This window comes from Pristiophorus japonicus, chromosome 12 (assembly GCF_044704955.1).
Source record: "Pristiophorus japonicus isolate sPriJap1 chromosome 12, sPriJap1.hap1, whole genome shotgun sequence".
In the NCBI taxonomy this organism is placed as follows: domain Eukaryota; kingdom Metazoa; phylum Chordata; class Chondrichthyes; family Pristiophoridae; genus Pristiophorus; species Pristiophorus japonicus.
The window spans coordinates 28,879,158-28,904,801 of NC_091988.1; the positions used below are offsets into that span (position 1 = coordinate 28,879,158).

General features: G+C 44.2%; 1 protein-coding gene across 5 annotated transcripts in view; it reads left to right on the plus strand.

Annotated features, from left to right (window-relative positions):
* Positions 1-25,644, plus strand: part of cfap20dc (CFAP20 domain containing) — a 635,198-nt gene that overhangs the window by 362,119 nt on the left and 247,435 nt on the right. For all 5 annotated transcript variants that reach the window (XR_011596045.1, XM_070895235.1, XM_070895233.1 and 2 more), the window contains exons 8-10: positions 10,875-11,011; positions 16,850-17,036; positions 18,555-18,701. Coding sequence is in view for 4 of the 5 variants with exons in the window: in XM_070895235.1 (XP_070751336.1) it covers positions 10,875-11,011; positions 16,850-17,036; positions 18,555-18,701 (471 nt within the window). In the remaining variant the exon portion in view is untranslated. The remainder of the gene's footprint in view (positions 1-10,874; positions 11,012-16,849; positions 17,037-18,554; positions 18,702-25,644) is intronic.

Genomic DNA, 25,644 nt, shown 5'->3' on the forward strand with positions numbered 1-25,644 from the left:
CTTTACCTGCAAAGATAAAAATGGGAATAGTTACAAGAGGACCCATCTGCTCTTGTGGCACATATTGTCTGAATTGTTATGTATGCAATAAAGGTTCAAGCTGAGTACTGTTTAACTAAGCAAGGTACAACCTTGCTTCTGCTTTATTTAGGCCCAAAGTGCCTGACTCTCAAAATGGCTGGCCTTTTATACCAGAGCAGCACCATGTGCGTGCTGCTCAGTGGCCTCCAACAATGACACCATCTGGTGGCTACAAACAGAATGTACATACATGACTATCTCCCACTGTGATCTTATCACAGTCTTTCACAGCTTGACACGGTCCAATGCTTTGCGCTCCCAGGTTGACCGTCTCAGTTTGATTCCGGCCTTGGGTGAGTGTGCGGGGTCCGTTGTGGCTGATGGCTGGATGACTGACTTGTTGGGGGTGGCAGTGGCCATGTCAGGAATTGCAAGTCCATTTTTATTGAACAGGATCAGTGATGGAACTTCCGGGTTCACTGATGACCCTTGAGTCCTCTGAAGACTGCTGGTAGGTTGGTTGGTTGTCGATGGTTTCTTCATCCGACTGCTTTGGCTCATCTGTGTGCCTCAGCTTTGTCTGATCCATGTGTTTCCTGCAAGTTTGCCCATTCTTGAGCTTAATAACGAATACTCTGTTGCCCTCCTTGGCCATGACCGTACAAGCGATCCATTTGGGACCCTGACCATAATTCAACACATATATAGGATCATTAACAGAAATCTCGCGTGACACAGTTGCACGATCGTGGTACCCTTGTTGACCTTGTCTTCTGTATTCAACATGATTATTTAAATCCGGGTGTACCAGAGATAGCTTAGTCTTAAGACCTCTTTTTCCATCATGAGTTCAGCAGGTGAGACCTCTGTGAGTGTGTGGGGTCTTGTCCTGTAACTCAGCAGTATACAGGACAAGCGGGTCTACAGTGACCCTTGGGTTACTCTCCCCATGCTTTGCTTGATAATTTGTACTGCATGTTCAGCTTGCCCGTTGGACGCAGGCTTGAACGGTGCTGGCCTTACATGTTTTATGCCATTAAGTTTCACACACTCCTGAAACTCCTGACTGGTGACTCATTGTCGCTCACCACTTTGTCAGACAGACCATGTGTCGCGAACATGACATTGAGATTCTCTATGGTTGCCGCGGACGTGCTGGATGACATGATTATGCATTCTATCCACTTCGAATAAGCATCCACCAGCACTAAAAACATCTTGCCCAGGAAGGGATCTGCAAAATCTACATGGATCCTGGACCAAGGTTTGGATGACCACGACCACAGACTCGGCGGCGATTCTGCTGGTGCTTTGCTGAGCTGCATGCAAGTGTTGCACTGAGGCACACATGCTTCCAGTTCCGAATCAATTCCTGGCCAACATGCATGGGACCTGGCGATGGTCTTCATCATCACTATACCTGGATCTGTGCTGTGTAACTCACGCATGAACTTCTCTCTCCCTTTCTTGGGCATTACAACGCGATTGCCCCACAATATGCAATCTTGTTTGACCTTGCGACGAATGTACGATTTGGCCTCCTCGCACATTTTCTTAGGTATGGCAGACCAAACCCCTTTGAGGATGCAACCCTTTACCGGGTCCTGGCTGGTCCAGGTCTTAACTTATTGAGCGTGGCAGGGGTTACTTCACTCTCAAAAGCATCCATGATTAACGTTAGATCTGCTGGTTGTGGCGTTTCCACCTCCATTGTGGGCAACGGCAACCGGCTCAAAGCATTGGCACAATGCTCTGTGCCAGGTCTGTGGCGAATTACATAATCACAGGCAGATAATGTCAGCGTCCACCTTTGGATGCGGGATGAAGCGTTGGTATTGATACCTTTGCTCTCGGAAAACAATCAAATGAGCAGCTTGTGATCAGTCTCTAATTTGACCCTCAGACCGAACAGGTATTGATGCATCTTTTTAACACCGTACACACACGTTAAAGCTTCTTTTTCTACCATGCTATAGGCTCTTTCCGCTTTAGACAAACTTCTGGATGCATACGCGACAGGTTGAAGTTTCCCTGACTCATTGGCTTGTTGGAGTACGCAACCAATTCCACACGACGATGCGTCACAGGCCAAAACTAAACGTTTACATGGGTCATAATGTAGCAGCAGCTTGTTCGAGCAAAGCAGATTGGTGGCTTTCTCGAAAGCTCTGTCTTGTAATGCCCCCCACACCCTTTTCTCAATAGCATGTCCAGTGGTTCTTGTAAGGTGCTCAATTTAGGTAGGAAGTTACCAAAGTAGTTGAGTAGACCCAGCAACGAATGCAGCTCCATCACATTCTGCAGCTTAGGTACATTCTTGATGGCCTTGGTTTTCACGTCAGTAGGTCTGATGACATCAGCGGCGATTTTCCTTCCGAGGAATTCGACCTCCGATGCCATGAAGACGCACTTCGAGCGTTTCAGTCTGAGTTCCACTCTATCCAAACGCAGTAGAACCTCTTCCAGGCTGTTCAGATGTTTCTTGGAGTCACGACCGGTGATCAGGATGTCATCTTAGAACATGACAGTTCTGGGAACGGACTTCAGTAGACTTTCCATATTGGGGTCTGTCCAGTTCAATTTTGACCTCCCTCATCATATATGGCACCGCCCGAGCTTTATGATGGATGGGTCTTGCATCTGAGTCCATGTGGATCTGCACCTTGGCTCCCGTGAAGTTGCCGATACCCGGTTTGAACAGCGAGGGGAACTTGCTCAATACTTGGGCACATGTATCTTCCTCCGATGACGACGCCTTTATGTCGCTCCAGTCGCATCTGGTTTTCTCCAACCAGCTCCTGCTAAGCAGCGTTGGGCCATTGCCTGGAACAATCCACAACGGTAACTCGTGAACTGCACCATTATACGACGCATTAATTTGTGCACTGCCAATCACCTTTATCAGTTCTTTGGTGTATGTGCGCAACTTGCCGTTAATAGGGCTGAGCCTGGGCCTCACAGTTTTAGTATCCCACAGCTTATTAAATGCCCTATCGTTCATGATCGATTGACTCGCCCCCATGTCCAGTTCCATCAATACCGGTATCCCTTTAAACTTCACATTAATCAAAATTGGTTTACTCTTGGTTATGACGGAGTACAGTCCATACACTTCCTTCTCTGGCATCTCTGATTGCGTATCCGGATCCGCGCTAGTATGACTCTCATCCTCCACGTGGTGTGTCACAGCTCGCTTGCTCATCTGCGGACACTTGCACTGGAGATGCCCCACTCTCAGACAGCCTTTGCAACTATATTGCTTAAATCGGCACTGCTAGTGCCGATGATTTCCCCCACAACACCAACACGGAGAAGTCGGATACGTTCCCGTTGGCGGACTTTGGGCAGCCACAGATTTCAGAAACGCAGCTGGATAGGCCCTGCCATGTGCCGTTCTGCAGAACGGTGAATCAATCGCATTTACAGTACTTGCCGAGGTTCAGTTCTTCACCGCTATTTGCTTTAGACTCCTGTCCGTCGTCATATATGATTGAGCGATCTGGATGGCCCTTTTTAAATCCAACTCCTCCAGCGGCAGAAGTTTGCGCAGGATCACCTCGCGGTTGATACTGATAACAAAGGAGTCCCGCAGCATGTCTGCCAATACTGTCCTGAACTTGCACGGTCCCGCTAGACATCTCAGGTCGGCAACGAATTCCGCCACGCTCTGGCCCTCCGATCGAACGTGTGTATAAAATCTGTATCTCGAGATGATGATGCCGTCATCTGGCTTGAGGTGCTCTCGTACCAATGTACCACAACTCCTCGTTTGTTTTCTCTGTTGGATCACTATGCATGAGTAGATTCTTTATCAGACTATAGATCTTTGAACCGTAGACAGTGAGGAACATGGTCCGGCGCCCATCTGCATCGTCGACACCCTTCATTTTGTTGGTCATGAAGTACTGGTTCAAACGGCTTACAAAGTCTGCCCGATCTTCTCCCTCCACAAATCGCTCTCAAAATCCAATCGTGTGCATTTTGCAAACAAAGATTCTTGTATTCTCATCAGCAAATGTTATGTATGCAATAAAGGTTCAAACCTAGTGCTGTTTAACTAAGCAAGGTACAACTTTGCTTCTGCTTTATTTAGGCCCAAAGTGCCTGACTCTCAAAATGGCTGGCCTTTTATACCTGAGCAGCACCATGTGCGTGCTGCTCCATGGCCTCCAACAATGACGCCATCTGGTGGCTACAAAAATAATGTACATACATGACATGAATGGGACACGGTCCTCTGTTTAATGGCCTTGGAAGTTGCACATGGTTCATCAGGAGGACATTGAAGTGGAGAGCCACCTTACGAGATCTCAGAAAGCAATCTTAATAATGTGAAAAATCATTCATGGCAAATAGGGTGCCAAACTATGTGTCATGCATTTCAGGAGGCAACCCACAGAGTGCTGAGAGGCACCAACAGCATGAGAACAAATAGTGTGTCAGATTTATCCTCGAAGTAATGAAGGAGTGCATGAATGAAAATGGTACACTGACAACCCTGGTGAGATTGTTAAATTTCTTTTGGCACTGTGTGCCAGTCGTGACCATTGTGTCCGAGGCAGAGACCTCCTCAGAAATGTTTCTCCAAATCCTCTTAAATATGGATGGCAGTGGTCTAGAACCACCCTGAAGATGCAAATCCTGCCATCTTCTTTCCACAGCCCCCACTAGAGCTTCATTAGCCTCGTGGCTGAATCACCTGGTACGCTGTCTGGAATTATCTTCCTCCATCATCAAAATTAAAATGTGAAATGGCTGATTCAGCCCTGGTTATACTGCGCATCTGCGGGCAGATAGTGGCCACACCGTGCATTAGTATTTGCGATAGGAGACCAGACCAGAAGAACGGGAAGAAAGAAAAATTGCGCATGCGCAGAACAGCAGATTGCGTCAGCGCCGGAAGTTTTGGCTCCGGCGCACAAAGTCTGTGATGCAACTCCAGAGTTAACACTAATGCTCCTCATGAACTTTCATGTGGCGAAAGTTCCTTGCTTTAGCACTAATGTTAACCAGGTGCTAAATTTTTCACTCGACTGCGAATTGTGCCCGAAAATGGGCGAAAACACTAAAAGCCAAAAATGCAGCCCTTTGGCTTTTGTTTCCGTCAGAACGGTGTTGGTGTGGCGAGCGGCTGAAGTGCAGTCGGATCGGAGTAGCCGTCACTAGCGGGGTGTAAGTGGGGGCAGGTCTGAGTAGCCGATGCTCCAAGCCATCAGTGCCGCGCTGATGACGTCATTGCGCTGGCGCATCACAAAGTCCCTCCCCTTCAGTTAAAGGGGAGGGCCGCTTCGACCTCTGCAGCTACTTTAGTGGCAAACACAGGGCCATCAGGGAGGGTTTCGGCTGGGCGAGTTGCCTGGCACCCAAGGAACAGGCAGCCTGGCCGAACCCGCAGGCATAATTGTCGGCCCGACATGGCAGTCGGCCGACAATAAAAAATAAAATGGAGTCGCCGGCAGTGCCTCCTTTCCTTTAAAGGCAGACATGCCACCGAGCCACAAAAAGGGTACCGACAGAAAAAGCTGTCAGTGGCATCAACCGGTGGTGGCACTGCTCTCGCGGGGCAATTCCGCATGGGGCAATTTCCCGTGGGGCATTTTCAGAAAGGGGTTCGCTGCCAGTCAGAAGGTGTCGGCATGTGCACGAAGGGGCAGGAAAATGGGCAGGACGTCCCTTACACCACTCCAAAACTAAAGGAGGACAAGATCCAAAATGGCGGCCCCTCCGCGGTGACTCAGCGGCCAGTCCACACCCACCCGTGGCCACCGTTTTCAGGCGGCCATGGACCTTATAGAAAGGGGCAATTTCACTTTTTTACTTTCCTGAATGTAGAGCCAGAAGGAGCAAAATGCCTAAAAATGTGGGCTGTTGCTAGCCACTGCTCGTCCCCCTCCCAACTGCCCCCCCACCCCTTCCCAAGATTTACCTTCAATGGCAGCCAGCATCTAAGCTGGCCAAATTCAATTTAATTTAGGTTTTAATTTAGAGTTTGCCTCCAAAGAATTTGTATATAACAAATAAGCAACTAAAATGTTTTTAAAAATTAATTTATGGAGACATACAAGGAGTGACATTAATAATCAAGAGTATAACATGTGCCACTTCCCGGGGGTAAGTCAGTCTGGTGTATCTGTGAGCGCAAAATTCAGCTTCCCATGGCTGTTCCAGAAAACTATATTTTTATGCACTTTGCTTTTTTTAAAGATTACAGTTAGTATTTGAGAAAAAATTTCAGTTGATAAAACATTCAGCAAGCATTTTGAGAGAATTATGGAAACCCAATGGTCAGATTGCTCAATGACAAGATGCCATGATAAACCTGGACATAAGAATTTATTATAAAACCTTCAATATCTTTCACGGATTGGTTTTAAGCTTGAGTCTCTCCATGGAAAACCCAATGTTTATAGAGCAGCAGGGTTGTATGTTTTGTGGTTCCAAATGGAATCACTATCTGCTCACTGGAGTCAATAAAAGGGAATGAGAGTGCTGAATATGGGCTTTATTATATGGGATCTAATAGGGTTCATCTGCTATTACTGCTAACAGATTTTTATAGCCAATGTTGCTATTTTAAACGTGTCAAAAACATAATTTTTTCTAATCATTTTAACTGTAATCTTTAAAAAAAGCAAAGTGCATAAAAATATAGTTTTCTGGAACAGCTATGGGAAGCTGAATTTTGCGCTCACAGATACACCAGACTGACTTACCCCCGGGAGGTGGCACATGTTATACTCTTGATTATTAATGTCACTTCTTGTATGTCTCCATAAATTAATTTTTAAAAACATTTTAGTTGCTTATTTGTTATATACAAATTCTTTGGAGGCAAACTCTAAATTAAAACCTAAATTAAATTGAATTCGGCCAGCTTGGATGCTGGCTGCCATTGAAGGTAAATCTTGGGAAGGGTGGGGGGGCAGTTGGGAGGGGGAAGAGCAGTGGCTAGCAACAGCCCACATTTTTAAGCATTTTGCTCCTTCTGGCTCTACATTCAGGAAAGTAAAAAAACTTTCAATTTACCTTTTGTTTGGCAGCCTCGAGCTGCCCCTTCTGGAGTGTGATGGAGTGCGCGCTGCCTACCATAATAGACCACTTTACGTAAAACGAGTGCAGCACAATCAAATTCCTGGGCCAATGTTTTCCAACAGTCTCCAGTTGTGTCTTCCAGTTAACCTGATTTGTTCATATTGACAACTTCCAATTCCTGTGAAAAAAGCTAATTTTTCTTGTGAAATGCAAATACGTGACTTGAAAGACTGGCTGTCAGCTGTTTGTTATGTATAGTGAAGAAGAACTTCCTGATATCAGACCTAAATTGATCATTCGTCTATGCTGATGGCATTGCCTTGGCCCGTAAAACATGAATCTGTTCATCACTGAAGAGACCCTGACCAGTGATTACAGAGGATGGCGGCCTACTTCTGCCAATGGTGACGCCGGCCAAACCCTCCTATTTAGGAGTCACGCTTGATCACACCCTGTCTGTTGGACAACATCTCCATAACCTTGGGAAGAAACTAAAGAGTAGGATCAATTTGATCCAGAAACTCGCCGGATCCACATGGGGAGCAGACACTCAACCCCTCCGTATGGCAGCACTCGTCCTGGTGTACTCTACAGCAGAGTACTGCTCTCCAACATGACTGTCAAGTCTGCATGTCAAATCTGTTGATGTCCAGCTGAATTCTACGATGAGAATTATCACCGGTATGCTTTTATCGATACCAATACCTTGCCTCCCTGTGCTTGAAAACACCGTACCACCACACCTACGCTGCGAATATGCAATTACCAGAGAATACAATCACTACACCAGCAAAGACATAGCGATCCAAGCCAACTTGAACAACCTACCACCAACCAGTCTCAAATCTAGAAGGTCATTTTGGACCGTCGACGAAGCCCTTCAGTGATCTCCCATCAGCCTTGATGACCGAAGGCGAAATGCTTGGAAGAACTGCGACATACGGAATGGATTCCTTATAGAGGACCCCACAGTACAACCTGCAGGATCAAATGTTCCTCGCAAACAGTGGACAACCATCAACCGCCTCAGAACTGGTCGTGGTAGCTGCTGCCACCTTCTCCAAAGGTGGAAGATTAAAGCAGCCCCATCATGCGACTGTGGAGCTCCTAATCAGACCGTGGAGCACATTATTGAGCACTGCCCTCAGAGGAAATTTGCAGGCAGCCTACAAGATATCCATGCTGTTACACTGGAAGCATTGACCTGGATATCCAACTTGGATATTGACACTTGACTTACTTTGCTACTACCAAATGAAAGAAGAGCAATTATTGATCTTTTACTACTTTAATCTGTTTCTTCTTAACTACATTTGTAATTTAGTTTTAATTTACCTTTTCTTAACATTTTAGTGGATTACCTACCTCAGTAAAATCCCCTTTTTGATGTCTGTTCAAATGTGAAAGCCCAAGTTTCTCTAGTGTTTTCTCATAACTCAGACCTCTAACACTGGAGATCAATTTCATTGCTCTTCTTTGCACTGCAACGATTGCTTAAATGTCTCCCCGTGTCTCGGTGACTAGACGTGGACAGAGGTGTGATCTGATCAGAGCACCATGCAGTTTGAGCATAATTTTTTTCTGACTGGTACTCTATTTTAGCTATATAATTCAGCATTCTATTTGCTTTGTTTAGTGCCAGTCTTCAATGGTTGGGCATGTAGAATGTCCAGTCGACTAAGACTCCTCAGTCTTTTTCAACATCTTTAGCTCTTTCAATACCATTCATGGATCATGAGTGTCACCCATTTTTCTGTCCTACGTGCAGTACTTAACACTTGTCCACATTAAATGTTATCTGCCGTTGGCCTGTTCACTTGCATATTTTTGTCCCAACAAAACCTGCAATTTCCAAGCTGCCTCCTTCAAAGCCCTTCCCCAGTTTTTAACCATCTGTAAATCTAAGTTATTGATGTAAATTAGAAACCATGATGGTCCCAACACCAAACCCCAAGATATCCTACTCAGTATTTCCTGCCTCATTCCAACATATCTCTACTAACAAATACCTGTTTTCTAGCTTTAATCCAATTTCTTATCCATCCCCAGTATTTACCTTGAATCCTAACAGCTTCTGGCTTAATATTTGACCCTTTGTGTGGAACTTTGCCAAAATAATTTTGGAAGTCTAGGTTCACCATGTGGTAGGGCTTTCCACAGTCGATTTGGATGTAATTTCTTAAAGCCAAGGAGGTTGCTTAGACAGGATATGTCCTTTCTGAACTTACTACTGTTTATTAGATTATTCTTGCATAGTTGCAGATTATTCTGCAATCTTACTCTTTAATCAGTTCCATTATTTTGCACGGTATTGAAGTAAGGTTAATGGGTCTTTTTTATCACCCTTTTTGAAATTGGGCATCATATTGGCCTATTTCCAATCAACTGTTATTTCCCCAGTGTCCGGTGACTCCCTCATAATGCTTGTCAATGCCTCACAAATCTCCTCCAGAAGCTCCTAGGATAAATATCAGGTACCCCTGGGATTTATATGTTTTGAGCTCTTTTAGTCTACTCAAGACTGACTTCCTTGTTTATATCAAAATTATTAATTCTGATTTGGTTATCTCTGCTTGGGGAGGGCATGTTGCTAATGTCTTCACTTGTGTATACTTGTACCAAGTAATCTTTCAGAATATTATCTTGTGTTCAACCTCTGTTTTAAATCCATTTGTATCTTTTATTGTTCTCACGTGATGGGCCCAATTTTGACCATGACTTGCTCCAATTTTTTTGGAGTAAGTTGGTTTTTCTGGCGTAAGTTTAAAAAATACCATTTTCCCCAATAAACTTGCTCCAGAGTAACTCAGTTAGGTACGATTTTTTTTAGTTGCATTTTTTTTTCAAAAGGGGGCGTTCCCAGCCACATACGCCAGTTTTGGCCATTTATGCCACTTTGGTCAGCTAAAACTTACTCCAAATCGACTTAGCGTATGTAGCCAGCTCTGAAAAACATTGCAGGCAGTTAAGAATTCGCACAGGTTAGTACATTTAAAGCACCAAGACTTACAAAGCATTAAACAAAGCACAAAAATAAGCATTCAAATACAAATAAAAAATACAAGGAAGCTGAGAGGACCTGCACCAAGACTTACAAAGCACTAAACAAACCACAAAAAGTAATAAGCAATCAATCAATAACAAATAAAAAATAGAAGTCTTATCTTTATGCCAGAAACAAGTTTTTGTTTTAAGTCCCCCGCCCCCCCCATCCACCCCCATAAAAACTCTCCTCCTCCTGCCTCCCCCTGGACACAATCAAAACTCTCCTCACTAAACAAAGCACAGCCATCAATAAATTAAAAATAAAACTCAAGTCCTACCTCGGCCCGGGAAGTCAGCGGGCAGGCCGGCCAGCCTGTGCGGGAGGTCACTCGGCCAGGGATGGGGGCTGCGAGCATCGGGACATGCTGGGAGGGCGAGGAGCATGCGCGCAGACTCCACTGCGCATGCGCGCAGCTGCCGGCCGTGTTTTTTGCGCTGGGTTGTTGCTCCGCCCCCCCCACTGCACTATCTACGCCACCGGAGACTCAGCAGAGTAGGCAGGATGGGGCCACTTTTTTTCGCCGCTGTTTCCAGCGTGCAAAGTCAGCACATTTTTAGGGTAAGTGCGCTGAAAAAAGTGGTTGGGGAAAATTGGGACCCTAAGTTCTGACTTCTGTTTGTACTTCAGTTTGCCACTTGTGTCTAACACTAAATTGACCTGTAATAAAGTTAGCTTGTTCTTCTAGTCTTTCATTCCTAATGAAACTATAGAACTGACATGCAAGAGACTGCAGAATTGTCATACAAAACAAAATCACTTTTCTCTTTTAATTCAGACCAGCAGACCAACCGTGGGACAAGCGGTGCGCGTAGTGTTAGAAACCAAGATATATCTCACATCGCATTTGGATCAAAAGTACTTGGACCACCTCCAACAAGTGGCAGAAAAGTTGGGACAGCAGGATCTAAAGATGTAAGTACCTGTTAAATGATGTTTTGGCTACAGAATCTCAATACTTCAAATGGTATTTCAAACATTTCATTGCTGTTCGAAGTATTGTTATTTTTAAAGGTACACTTAAGAACATAACATAAGAATTAGGAGCAGGAGTCAGCCATTTGGCCCCTCAAGCCTGCTCCGCCATTCACTAAGATCATGGTATATACAGATGGTCACATTTAGAATTGCAATTCCATTGAATAAATGAAAATATTACTTACATTAACTACTTGACCAAGGTCTTGCCAATTCTTTTTGCTCTGGCCTCCAGACCTCAGGGTGTTTACCATTAAAATTCTGATGGGTTTAGACAGGTTAGATGCAGGAAGAATGTTCCCAATGTTGGGGAAGTCCAGAACCAGGGGTCACGGTCTAAGGATAAGGGGTAAGCCATTTAGGACCGAGATGAGGAGAAACTTCTTCACCCAGAGAGTGGTGAACCTGTGGAATTCTCTACCACAGAAAGTTGTTGAGGCCAATTCACTAAATATATTCAAAAAGGAGTTAGATGAAGTCCTTACTACTAGGGGGATCAAGGGGTATGGCGAGAAAGCAGGAATGGAATACTGAAGTTGCATGTTCAGCCATGAACTCATTGAATGGTGGTGCAGGCTAGAAGGGCCGAATGGCCTACTCCTGCACCTATTTTCTATGTTTCTATGCACAGTAATCCTCTGCAAGTTGGTTCCAGCGTTTCTTCATTTCTTTTGGTGAAACTTGTATGTGACTTCTGCTGGTGTCCAGCTTGTGCCATCTGGCCTCAATTACAGTAACCAGTGCCTCCACTTCATGCTGTAAGAAATTCTTGGTCCTTGAGCTGCGTTGCATATTGTATTGCAGCTCCGTTTTTTCCAATTAGAATTAAAGTTCTCACACACAATGGGCTCTTTAAAAATGGCCAAATGTAGACTGGGAGGTGTACTGGGCATGCACGCCCAAAGCAGTCACGTCAAAAACATATATATTTTTTTACCTCATGCGCAGAATGGGGGGCATCAGTTTTCTGGCGCAGACATTAGGCTCCACCCCCCCCGAAGCTAAAGGACAGGTTGCGCGATGCCAATTTCAAAAAATGGAACGGGAAACTTGCTAGTTATTTTTTTTGGAGTAGTCGAGGTCAAAAAAAACGGGTGTAACTCTTGCAATATACCAAAAAACGGCATTGGGGAAAATTGATCCCATAGACACTCCCCTATCCACCATGCTTGTCACCTTCTCAAAAAATTCAACTAAATTAATCAGGCATGTCCGACCCTTCACAAATCCATGCTGCCTCTCTTGGAACAGCTGACCCTTGTCCAAGTGCTCAGTGTCTCTGTCTCTGATGATAGAATTAAGTAACTTTTGCACAATCTGTAGTGTATGTAGGCACCTTTAGTAATGACTCCACGAGGCAGGGTATGGTACTTAAATTGTGCAGACCTGCAGTCCTTTATTAGCAGCTCCTGAGTGCCAACAACAAGCTGTGAGTTCCCTTTTATACTGGGTTACCTGCCGTGTGCAGGCAACCCCTGGGTCTCCAGCAACAGCACCCCCTGGTGTACTGGTAAGGTGTGTACAGTACAAGGGTACATTCAATGTGGCATAACAGTGTTACAGACATCACACAGTGAACAGGCATGCCTACACAATGTTAATCTCTAGTTTAACTGTAGTTTCCTGGTTTCTCACTTCCTTCTTAAATCATGAAGTGACATTTGTAATTTAAAGATCCAACCTGAATTCCTGAATCTAGTTAGCTTTGAAAAATTCTGACTAATGCATCTGTAATTTCCTCACCTATTTCCTTTAATACCCTGGAGTGGAAACTACCCAGAGATCTCTATCAAAAGTTATATTTTTTTCTTTTTTTACCATATTAAATCCCTCAAATTCTTCCCCTTTATTTATTTCCCTTTGACCGGCAGTATTTTATACTCTTCCTCCACTGTACAAATACAAAGTACTCATTTAACAAGTCTGTTATTTCCTTTTTATTCATTACACTGTTGCCAGCATCTCCCACCCCCGATTTTAATCGATTTACAATCGGCGGCCATGGCTTCAGCTACCTAGGCCCTAAGCTCTGCAAATCCCTCCCTAAACCTCTCTGCCTCCCTGCCTCTCTTTCCTTCTTTAAGACGCTCCTGTAAAACCTACCTCTTTGACTGAGCTTTTGGTCAGCTGCCCTAATATCTCCTTGTATGGCGAGGGATTCAAATTCTTGGGGCATTGGAACCGGTTCTGGGGGAGGTGGGACCAGTACAAACCGGACGGTCTGCACCTGGGCAGGTCCGGAACCAATGTCCTAGGGGGAGTGTTTGCTAGTGCTGTTGGGGAGGAGTTAAACTAATATTGCAGGGGGATGGGAACCTATACAGGGAGACCGAGGGAGACAAAAATGAGGCAAAAGCAAAAGACAGAAAGGAGATGAGGAAAAGTGGAGGGCAGAGAAACCCAAGGCAAAGAACAAAAAGGGCCACTGTACAGCAAAATTCTAAAAGGACAAAGGGTGTTAAAAAAGCAAGCCTGAAGGCTTTGTGTCTTAATGCAAGGAGTATCCGCAATAAGGTGGATGAATTAACTGTGCAAATAGATGTTAACAAATATGATGTGATTGGGATTACGGAGACGTGGCTCCAGGATGATCAGGGCTGGGAACTCAACATCCAGGGGTATTCAACATTCAGGAAGGATAGAATAAAAGGAAAAGGAGGTGGGGTAGCATTGCTGGTTAAAGAGGAGATTAATGCAATAGTTAGAAAAGACATTAGCTTGGATGATGTGGAATCTATATGGGTAGAGCTGCAGAACACTAAAGGGCAAAAATCGTTAGTGGGAGTTGTGTACAGACCTCCAAACAGTAGTAGTGATGTTGGGGAGGGCATCAAACAGGAAATTAGGAGTGCATGCAATAAAGGTGCAGCAGTTATAATGGGTGACTTTAATATGCACATAGATTGGGCTAGCCAAACTGGAAGCAATACGGTGGAGGAGAATTTCCTGGAATGCATAAGGGATGGTTTTCTAGACCAATATTTCGAGGAACCAACTAGGGGGGAGGCCATCTTAGACTGGGTGTTGTGTAATGAGAGAGGATTAATTAGCAATCTCATTGTGCGAGGCCCCTTGGGGAAGAGTGACCATAATATGGTGGAATTCTGCATTAGGATGGAGAATGAAACAGTTAATTCAGAGACCATGGTCCAGAACTTAAAGAAGGGTAACTTTGAAGGTATGAGGCATGAATTGGCTAAGATAGATTGGCTAATGATACTTAAGGGGTTGACTGTGGATGGGCAATGGCAGACATTTAGAGACCGCATGGATGAATTACAACAATTGTACATTCCTGTCTGGCGTAAAAATAAAAAAGGGAAGGTGGCTCAACCGTGGCTATCTAGGGAAATCAGGGATAGTATTAAAGCCAAGGAAATGGCATACAAATTGGCCAGAAATAGCAGTGAACCTGGGGACTGGGAGAAATTTAGAACTCAGCAGAGGAGGACAAAGGGTTTGATTAGGGCAGGGAAAATGGAGTACGAGAAGAAGCTTGCAGGGAACATTAAGGCGGATTGCAAAAGTTTCTATAGGTATGTAAAGAGAAAAAGGTTAGTAAAGACAAACGTAGGTCCCCTGCAGTCAGAATCAGGGGAAGTCATAACGGGGAACAAAGAAATGGCAGACCAATTGAACAAGTACTTTGGTTCGCTAAGGAGGACACAAACAACCTTCCGGATATAAAAGGGGTCAGAGAGTCTAGTAAGAAGGAGGAACTGAGGGAAATCTTTATTAGTCGGGAAATTGTGTTGGGGAAATTGATGGGATTGAAGGCCGATAAATCCCCAGGGCCTGATGGACTGCATCCCAGAGTACTTAAGGAGGTGGCCTTGGAAATAGCGGATGCATTGACAGTCATTTTCCAACATTCCATTGACTCTGGATCAGTTCCTATCGAGTGGAGGGTAGCCAATGTAACCCCACTTTTTAAAAAAGGAGGGAGAGAGAAAGCAGGGAATTATAGACCGGTCAGCCTGACCTCAGTAGTGGGTAAAATGATGGAATCAATTATTAAGGATGTCATAGCAGCGCATTTGGAAAATGGTGACATGATAGGTCCAAGTCAGCATGGATTTGTGAAAGGGAGATCATGCTTGACAAATCTTCTGGAATTTTTTGAGGATGTTTCCAATAAAGTGGACAAAGGAGTACCAGTTGATGTGGTATATTTGGACTTTCAGAAGGCTTTCGACAAGGTCCCACACAGGAGATTAATGTGCAAAGTTAAAGCACATGGGATTGGGGGTAGTGTGCTGACGTGGATTGAGAACTGGTTGTCAGACAGGAAGCAAAGAGTAGGAGTAAATGGGTACTTTTCGGAATGGCAGGCAGTGACTAGTGGGGTACCGCAGGGTTCTGTGCTGGGGCCCCAGCTGTTTACATTGTACATTAATGATTTAGACGAGGGGATTAAATGTAGTATCTCCAAATTTGCGGATGACACTAAGTTGGGTGGCAGTGTGAGCTGCGAGGAGGATGCTATGAGGCTACAGAGTGACTTGGATAGGTTAGGTGAGTGGGCAAATGCGTGGCAGATGAAGTATAATGTGGATAAATGTGAGGTTATCCATTTTGGTGGTAAAAACAGAGAGACAGACTATTATCTGAATGGTGACAGATTAGGAAAAGGGAAGGTGCAACGAGACCTGGGTGTCATGGTACATCAGTCATTGAAGGTTGGCATGCAGGTACAGCAGGCGGTTAAGAAAGCAAATGGCATGTTGGCCTTCATAGCGAGGGGATTTGAGTACAGGGGCAGGGAGGTGTTGCTACAGTTGTACAGGGCCTTGGTGAGGCCACACCTGGAGTATTGTGTCCAGTTTTGGTCTCCTAACTTGAGGAAGGACATACTTGCTATTGAGGGAGTGCAGCGAAGATTCACCAGACTGATTCCCGGGATGGTGGGACTGACCTATCAAGAAAGACTGGATCAACTGGGCTTGTATTCACTGGAGTTCAGAAGAGTGAGAGGGGACCTCATAGAAACGTTTAAAATTCTGACGGGTTTGGACAGGTTGGATGCAGGAAGAATGTTCCCAATGTTGGGGAAGTCCAGAACCAGGGGTCACAGTCTAAGGATAAGGGGTAAGCCATTTAGGACCGAGATAAGGAGAAACTTCTTCACCCAGAGAGTGGTGAACCTGTGGAATTCTCTACCACAGGAAGTAGTTGAGGCCAATTCACTAAATATATTCAAAAGGGAGTTAGATGAAGTCCTTACTACTCGGGGGATCAAGGGGTATGGCGTGAAAGCAGGAAGTGGGTACTGAAGTTTCATGTTCAGCCATGAACTCATTGAATGGCGGTGCAGGCTAGAAGGGCTGAATGGCCTGCTCCTGCACCTATTTTCTATGTTTCTATGTTTCTATGTGACAAATTTTGTTTGATAATGGTCCTATGAAGCACCTTGCAACATTTTACTATGTTAAAGGTGCTATATAAATTCAAGTTGTTGTTGTTGATGCAAAGAACTACAAGATGTGTAAAGCGGGAATAATGGGGATCAAAAACATTAATGCAGAAGCTTACTAAAGAGTACAAGGACAGGGGAAACACAGAAATATAGAAAGGGAGAAGTATTGTTATGTGAATCTCATCTCATTCTACTTATTTATGACCTGATTTATTTTTTAATATTTTGATCCATGAATAAACACCACATTCACAACCTTTAATTAAAATGTGTTGAATTAATGTTATTTTAACAAATAGTAATTTTTAAACTGATACTAGGTGAAGTTAGAATTTATTTTCATTTTTTTAATACTTTAGTTATCAGTCTTGTTGGATAACAAAACAACCAGGTCTTCCTACCAGTCTCGTTGTAATAAAGAAGAAATCTCAGAAAGATTGACTGGCAGGTCAGAAAGACAGGCTTCAACTCAACTAGTACCAGCTAAACAAATAAACCAAGAAAGTATTTGCTTTACAAAGCAAGCATCAGATTCTGTTACTTTGGGTAAGAAACAAAAAAAAAAAATTTTTTTAATTAAGTATTAACTATGGAACCTAGTTGGGAGTGTCTCAGGTGGCGTCATTAAGTGTATCCACTATATGAGCTTTACCCTGGTCAATGTTTGATTTTTTGATGTACTTAACTTTTCTTCAATTTCCCCCACTCCCTTTTTGCCCTCTTTACCACAATCCTACGTGATTTCCATTTTTATAGACCCTACAACCTAGTTAAATTGAAGATGAATTTAGATTACGGAATTATTGTTCATCTTCAAAATCTTTTCAAAGATTATATCACATCTTAAGTTGAGTTTATTTGTTTTTTACCATTGTTTTTTGGTATTCAAAGGCCACTCTGCCTTCCCCCTACTATACCTTCAGCTTGTTCTGAACGCTGAAGCTTTATGTCTTATGTTGAAAATAGTCCTGAACACTCATTACCCAATTCCTCCAATTCTGCGCTCTTGCACTTTCCTGATATTAATCACTCCACCCTTCGCGGCCGTGACTTCAACTGCTTATGCACTAAGCTCTGGAATTCCTTCCCTAAACCTCTCCGCTTCTCTCTCTCTCCTCCTTTAAGACATTCCTTTAAAACCTACATCTTTAACCAAGCTTTTGGTCATCCGTTCTAATATCTCCTTAGATGGCTCAGTGTCCAGTTTTGTTTGATAATGCTCCTGTGAAGCGCCTTGGGATGTTTAACTGCATTAAAGGCGCTATACAAATTCAAGATGTTGTTACCCCCATCTTTGCTAAAATTCAGTACCTCGTGTAGGCACTAGGGAATATTGACTTGAAAATCCTTGTCCTGTTCTTCAGTTCCTTCTGTGGCTTTTGCCTACCTTCTTTAAATGAACTGCATGCCCCTGAAATTGATCCTTAGCTGGACAGGACTTCATTTGGATCAATATGGCTTGAGGGAATATTTCCAATTTTTGTTTTGAACAAGTATTCTGGCTATGCTTTGCTGTTGGCCTAATGTCCTTCCAGCAATTTTGTGGTGTTGGTATGTATGTTATCTCATATGAATTTCACACCTAAATGCAAAAAGTGGTAAGTGCAAGTGTTTACATGGGACCTGGAGACCATGAAGAGCTGGGAACTAATTCAACCCTTACTATTTCGTCAGTGGAATTTACCATCTCCGCTTTGTGGCTTCACAGTTACTTGTTGAACCAATCTCCTGTGAAATACTTCACTTTTAAGTAACGTGCCATGAGATTGACTTGATACAGTTTGTTCACAGTAATTTACTATAACTTTTACCTTAAAAAGATGCATGCTGACACTGGGGGTTTAACTGAGCATAGTGTATACTGCCCAAAGGAATAAGAAACATCTGGGAAACATTCACATACATGAAAAAACTGATGAGTAATTTATGAATAAAAGGAAGAATTCAGCAATTAGTTTCTCTTCAATGTTAATACCTTGAATGGGTAGAAATTGCATCACACAAATCAAGGAAAGACAGCTAGAAAACAATTAACCACATTGTTTATCTCTTCCTCTTTGTAAGTTAAACCTAAAGATGAGAATGGCGTTTTCTCAGAAAAACATCAAATCGAACAGCCTCATCCCCCACGGGAACCATCTTCTGACGGGAATATTCGTAGAAAATTACGTGTACGCATTGGTGGCAAGGAGAAGAATGACTCGATCAGTGGTAATACTATTCATTCTTCTAGGTTTGTTGTAGCTTTTCTATTTTATACCATAAATGTAAAATTAAATATTCCAGTGCAATTTGTATAAATGATGTACATTAATGCATATGTTAGGCTGAGAATTGGAAGCACACACAAGATTTTGTAGCTAGCTAGTCTGATTACAAATTTTAAGATTTCAAAAGCTCTTCTGTACACCTAAAAATCTGTTCGCATATTAATGGTGCCCGTGCTTTGTTTCTAAATGAGGAAGAATTCTGCTACCACTTTTGAGTTTATATATTTTAGAATACTGTTCTGTCTCAACATTCAAATCATAAGCAATCTTTGTTCAAGGTCTGTGAATATGATATTTTATGTTTCATATTTTAAGCTTCAAAAAGTAATTATTCTTCATTCATTATCCTCCACAAATATTGCTAAAGTAGGCATTTGATTTGAGTAAGTGCAAGAAACACTAGTCTGTAAAGAGATTTTCTCTTGCATTACATCAGAATATTTCATGGGGTCATAATCCTTGCCTGTTTTTATCCCATTGTGGTATTGATGACATTCAGTTAGAAAGTATTCTGAAATTATTATTGAAGGTCAGATTCAATACTGCAATAATAAAAAATGTCTGGGTTTAAAATATGTACCAACTATGAGACAAGATGGCATGGTTGGTTAACACAGTGTCCTTACTTTCTGGAGTTGATTATGATTTCAGTCCAATCGGAAAAGTGTTTCTTCTTTCTTGCAGCTGTAAATGTCCTACATGAATTGCCTTTGGGCAGTTTCAGTCTAGTTTCTAGGGGTCCAAATTTCCCCATGAGTTGTACCAGTTTTTTTTGGTGCAATTTTATTTTTCTGGTTTATCTTTTTAGCTGCAAATATGGCCATTTAATTTGCACCAGTGTAAGTGAGTTAGTTAGGTTTTTTGTTAGGTCAATTTTTTTTTTAACAGGGGGCGTTGCCAGCCACTTACACCATTTATGCCAATTTGGCCAGAAAAAAGTTGTATTAAACTAACTTAGGGCAGCTTATGTGTCCACTTTTGTCTGCACAGAAAGACCTTACTTACAGTTAAGGAATCGGTGCAAGTAACTACATTTAAATCAGCACCAAGCACCAAACAAAGCACAAAATGTAATAAGCAATTAATTAACAAATAAAATAGAAGGAACCTTGCACCTAAAGCACCAAGACCAAAGTAATAAGCAATCAATAAATAAAAATTAAAAAAAATAGAAGGAACCCTGCACCTAAAGCACCAAAATCAATCAGTAAATAACAAATAAAAAATAGAACTCCTACCTTAGGGAATGCAGTGGGCAGCCGAGGAGGGGAGCCCATTCGGCCAGGGTTCGGGACGGCGTACTTCGGCCCCTCCCACACAGCCTGCAGCACGCGTTTGCCGAAACGTCCTGCCAGGAGCTACTGCACATGCACGTATACTCTACCGTGCATGTGCAGAGGTCCCGGCACTGTGTTCAGCGCCAGAACCTAGCTCTGCCCCCCCTCTCTTCATTGTACGCCACGCCAGCTCCACTTACGGCCCGAGAATTGACCATGATCGCAAGATTTTTTTCGCCACTGCTTCTGAGGTAAAATGTTAGCGGGGGGCTCGGAGGTGCGCGGAAAAAAACGGCGGGCCAAATTTGGACCCACTATTCCACAACACAAAACTGGTCTAATTTCAGCAATCGCACTTACAAACCTTAAGAAGGATGCTTTTCTGAGATTTATTTTTATTGTGGTGCTGTACAGAGGAACCTTTATCTTGCCTGTACACTGCCTGATCTTGAAGTGTTGGATTTATGACACTGAAACCAAAATGTGGTTTATGATTTAACTGCTCAGCACGAACATCCCTTAATGAGCACAACAAAATAGCCAAAAGAGCAAATGTGCATCAGCTATGATTAGTCCTCTTATGACTGTTTTATTGATCACAGTTGCATAGCAAGAATTCTGTCAGTAGCTCTATAGGATATCTGCACCTAGAAGAGCTGGTACGTACCAAGATGACCAGTTGGTATCTCCCTTCATGGCCAAAAAAGTGTGATAAATTGGCACAGATCTCACTTTTCCTTTGACTACTTCCAAGAGATTTCAGATTTGGAGCCGAGGTTAACTAGAGATTTAAAAGATTTTTATAATCATGAAGGATTGTGATATGAAAAAAAAGACTTTCCTCTGGTTGAAGAGTCATGACGAGGCATTATTAATTACAACAGTTACTAGGCTTTATTAATTACAACAGTGACTACACCTCAAAAAGTACCTCATTGGCTGTAAAGTGCTTTGGAATGATCATCATCATCATCAGAGGAATCGAGGAAGACTGGCTTCCACTCTTAGCATGAGTTCTTAGGTGGCTGTACAGTCCAATATGAGAACCACAGTCTCTGTCACAGGTGGGACAAACAATCGTCGCGGGAAAGGGTGGGTGGGACTGGATTGCCGCACGCTTTTTCTGCTGCCTGCACTTGATTTCTGCATGAGCTCGACGACGAGACTCGAGGTGCTCAGTGTCTTCCCGGATGCACTTCCTCCACTTAGGGTGGTCTTTGGCCAGGGACTCCCAGGTGTCAGTGGGGATGTTGCACTTTATCAGGGAGGCTTTGAGGGTGTCCTTGTAACGTTTCCACTGCCCTCCTTTGGCTCGTTTACCGTGAAGGAGTTCCGAGTAGAGCGCTTGCTTTGGGAGTCTCGTGTCTGACATGCGAACTATGTGGCCTGCCCAACGGAGCTGATCAAGTGTGATCAGTGCTTCAATGCTGGGGATGTTGGCCTGGAGGAGGACGCTAACGTTGGTGCATCTGTCCTCCCAGGCGATTTATAGGATCTTGCGGAGACATCATTGATGGTATTTCTCCAGCGATTTGAGGTGCCAACTGTACATGATCCATGTATCTGAGCCATACAGGAGGGCGGGTATTACTACAGCCCTGTAGACCATGAGCTTGGTGGCAGTTTTGAGGTCTGATCTTCAAACACTCTTTTCCTCAGACGGCCGCAGGCTGCGCTGGCGCACTGGAGGCGATGTTGGATCTCGTCGTCAATGCCTGCTCTTGTTGATAGGAGGCTCCCAAGGTAAGCAAAGTGGTCCACGTTGTCCAGGGCCGTGCCGTGGATCTTGATGACTGGGGTGTAGTGCTGTGCGGCGAGGACCTTTGTCTTACTGATGATTAGCGTAACGCCCATGCTTTCGTACGCCTCAGTAAATACGACGACTATGTCCTGGAGTTCAGCCTCAGTATGTGCACAGACGCAGAGGTTGCGGTGATCTTGGATCTGGCCTGGAGACGGCGAAGGTTGAACTGGTTCCCACTGGTTCTGTAGTTTAGATCCACTCCAGCGGGGAGCTTCGTGACTGAGCTGTACCATAGCAGCGAGGATGATTGAGAAGAGGGTTGAAGCGATGACGCAGCCCTGTTTGACCCTGGTCCGGACGTGGATTGGGTCTGTCATGGATCCGTTAGTAAGGATCACGGCCTGCATGTCGTCGTGAAACAGGCGGAGGAGTGCTTTGGAATGAATGACATGAGGCACTATATAAACGATGTAACTATTTGTACTGCACTTTTATTGACCGGCATCCGTCCAGCGATTTTTCTAGGCCAGTTTTTTTTTATGTCAGAGTCTGTGCCAGTTTTTACAATTTTTCGTGGTTTGGCCAACATTTTTGCCTCCTAGGTCGACGTACCTGGCCACTCCCGAAAAACCTTCTAGGCACTTAAGAAAACCAGCGCACATTCACAAATCGGCGTTGAAAGACGCCTTTGTTTTTAAATCGAAAATTTTGGAGGGAGTCTAGAACACTGTCAAAATCAATAATAAAATTCAACTATTTTTTAACCTGTCAATGTAGAAGTGTAAATTTGTTGGATTTCAGAAGTTTTCCCTTTTTTTTTTACTCACTCACACGCCACCACCATACATCATGAAGCAGTTCTGGAGGGTCGTAGCTTTGGTCGGCAAAATCGGCCCCGCGCCTGGACACGGCGGCTCGGGGTTTGGCAACAAAACAAGCCGTGGGTGGGGGGAGGGGAGGGGAGAGGAGAGAGAGAGAGAGAGAGAGAGTGAGGTGCCGATTGGAAGGCTTCGAGCCCGGGGAGCAAGGTTCCTTCTGCCCTGAACACTGCAATGAGTTGCGGAGGGGAGGGGGGGGGGGGGGGGAGGAGAGAGAGCGAGAATGGGAGAAGTTACTAGACACCAATTAGTTAAGGGGACGGGGAGGAGGGGGAGAGAGAAGTCACAAGACCTTTGGGTGTGGTCCATCCATACAGACATTGGGGAGAGAGAACTGCGAATCTGTAAACCTAGCTGCGTTCCTGTCGTTTTGAGCTTTTTTCAAAGGTTACATTTAAGTATGGGGGTAATACTGACAATGCCATATCTTGTGTGAGTCTTCTGCATCATGGTACTACATAGGAGACAATTGATTTGACTTCATCGCATCAGGAACATCAGAGCCTGTAGGGTGCTGGACAGGAGGCCTTGCCCACCTCGGGTATATTGAGACAGGCATTCGTACCTCCACCTGAGTGATGCAGACTATGTCAGATGGCTGCGTTTCCGCAAATACGTTGTAAGTGAGATCTATGAGTTTGTAAAAGCAACCTAGAAGCATCAGGAGGACTGCTTTGTCAGTTGAAGTGAAGGTAACAGCTACACTTTCATTCTATACCTCTGGATCGTTTCAAGCTACAACTGGGGATGTGTGCACTATTGCTCAACATGCAATACATGTCTGCATTCACCAGGTGACTGCTGCACTATGTGCCCGGAGGAATTACTTCATAAAGTTCCCAATGACTGCCCAAGCAATCTATGACAGGGTTGTGGGCTTCTCCAGGATTGCTGGCTTCCCCAAGGTATAGGGCTGCATTGATTGTACCCATAACACCTTGCGAGCACCTTTGGAGGATTCCAAGATGTACAGAAACAGAAAAGGCTTCCACTCCATTAATGTGGAGCTCGTGTGTGACGACATGCATCGTATCATGTCAGTCGATGCAAGATACCCTGGGAGTAACCATGATGCATTCATCCTACGCAACATAATCTTCTGCAACTTGGTTCCAGCGTTTCTTCATTTCTTTGGGTGGAACTTTTATGTGACCTCTGCTGGTGTCCAGCTCCTGCCATCTGTTCTCAATCACAGTAACTCCACTTCTTCCTTTAAGAAATTCTTGGTCTTTGCGCCGTGTTTCATCTTGTATTGCTGCAGCTGTGATTTTTCCAATGCTCTCACACAGCACTCAACGATCTCACACACACAACTGGCTCTTTAAAAATGGCCGGTTGCCAAATCCGAGCTGTACTGAGCATGCGCGTCCATTGTAACGACGACAAAAATGTAACTTTTTTTTCACGCACATGCGCAGAAGATGTGGCATCATTTTTCAGCGCAGACAGCAGGCTTCACCCCCGAGGCGACTGGACTGCGCATTGCCAAATTTGAATTATACATCGGGGAAACTTTGGCAAATTATTTCTGCCGCATTTCTGGCCTAGAAAAATGGGCGTAACTCTGGCAATACACCAGAAAACGGGCTTGGGGAAAATTGAGCCCAATGAATTACATGACGGCAATACAGCCCAGAGATTATGCAGGACTTACTCTCCACGAGAACCGGTTCAGCATCAGTACACGTGGCGGTGCAGCATGTGCGCCCGTCAGGGCTGCAGCCACGCCGCTCGGTCGGACAGTTCGATCGTCTTCAGCGGACCTCCGCCCGTCTTACGGAGCTCCGCCCTATTACTGGCTAATTTTTTCTGCAAAGGTGACAAAAACTGTGTGTAAACTAATTTCACAGCTACTATTATGGAACACATAGATAGATAGACATCCCCAATTAACCATCCCCAGTCCTTTCGTCAATGAGTGCACCATATAAGTACCATTAGGGCACAAGTGTTACATAATGAACACATCAAAGTACAGAAGACTAAAGCAATGAGATCGATGATGGGAATAATGCATGACACCTAGCTTTATAACATAATTAAACGTGACACTACATTACGAGCAATTAGTCAGTGCATGATAAAAGTTATTACTTACTCTCGCCGACCCAACAATATCATTCCAACATTTGTGGCACTGGTTTGGCCCCCGCATGACGAGCGCGGCAGATGACACCGCCTCTGCGATCTCGCACCAGATTCTTTGGTAGATGATTGGTGTGCACCTACCCCAGGTCAATTGCTCCCAACGAGCCTCCACCTCGTGCACCAATGCTTCCTGCGTCTCCTCAGAAAAACACACGGCCCTCCTCCTTCCACCTATCTCCTTCTCCACCTCCATATCTTCCTTGCATATTTTATAAACTGTATAAATTATTTATTTTTATTAATTGCTTTATATATATATTACTTATTATTATTTATTTATTTGTAGTGATATGTAGTAGTATATTTTAAATACAATGCAAATGCTCTGACTTCCCTCAACGATTCTCGCTCTCCACTAGCAACGAACCTCTCTCTCTTCTCTGCACATGCGCAGGGTCACCCTTGACCCCCGAAATCGTGGGAGAATGTCCGCGCATGCACAGAGAAGAGAGAGAGAGACTCGTTGCTAGGGGCGTACTTGTCTTTACACAGGCAAGTAGATCGCCAATGCCAGGGGAAGCAATGCCACCGCCCGCTCTGGCCCACTACCGCCCAGTACCGCCACTACTGACATCGGACTAACTAAAATTGCGGGAACGGACTTTAGCGGTATTCCGGCAGTTCTAAAGATGCAACCATCGGAATACCGCTAAGATTCGGGTGGTGGCGCTGAAAATGAAAGTTCTAACCCATAAGCTTGCAGGTCTGCTCATCAGTGGCATTCTCATCACAGAAGGTAGCCCTATCCTCTATCCTGATGTTCGTGGAATCAATTTGAGCTCCTCAACATCCATCCAAATTTAAATTAGGTCGCTATGGTGGGTGGAGGAGGGAGGG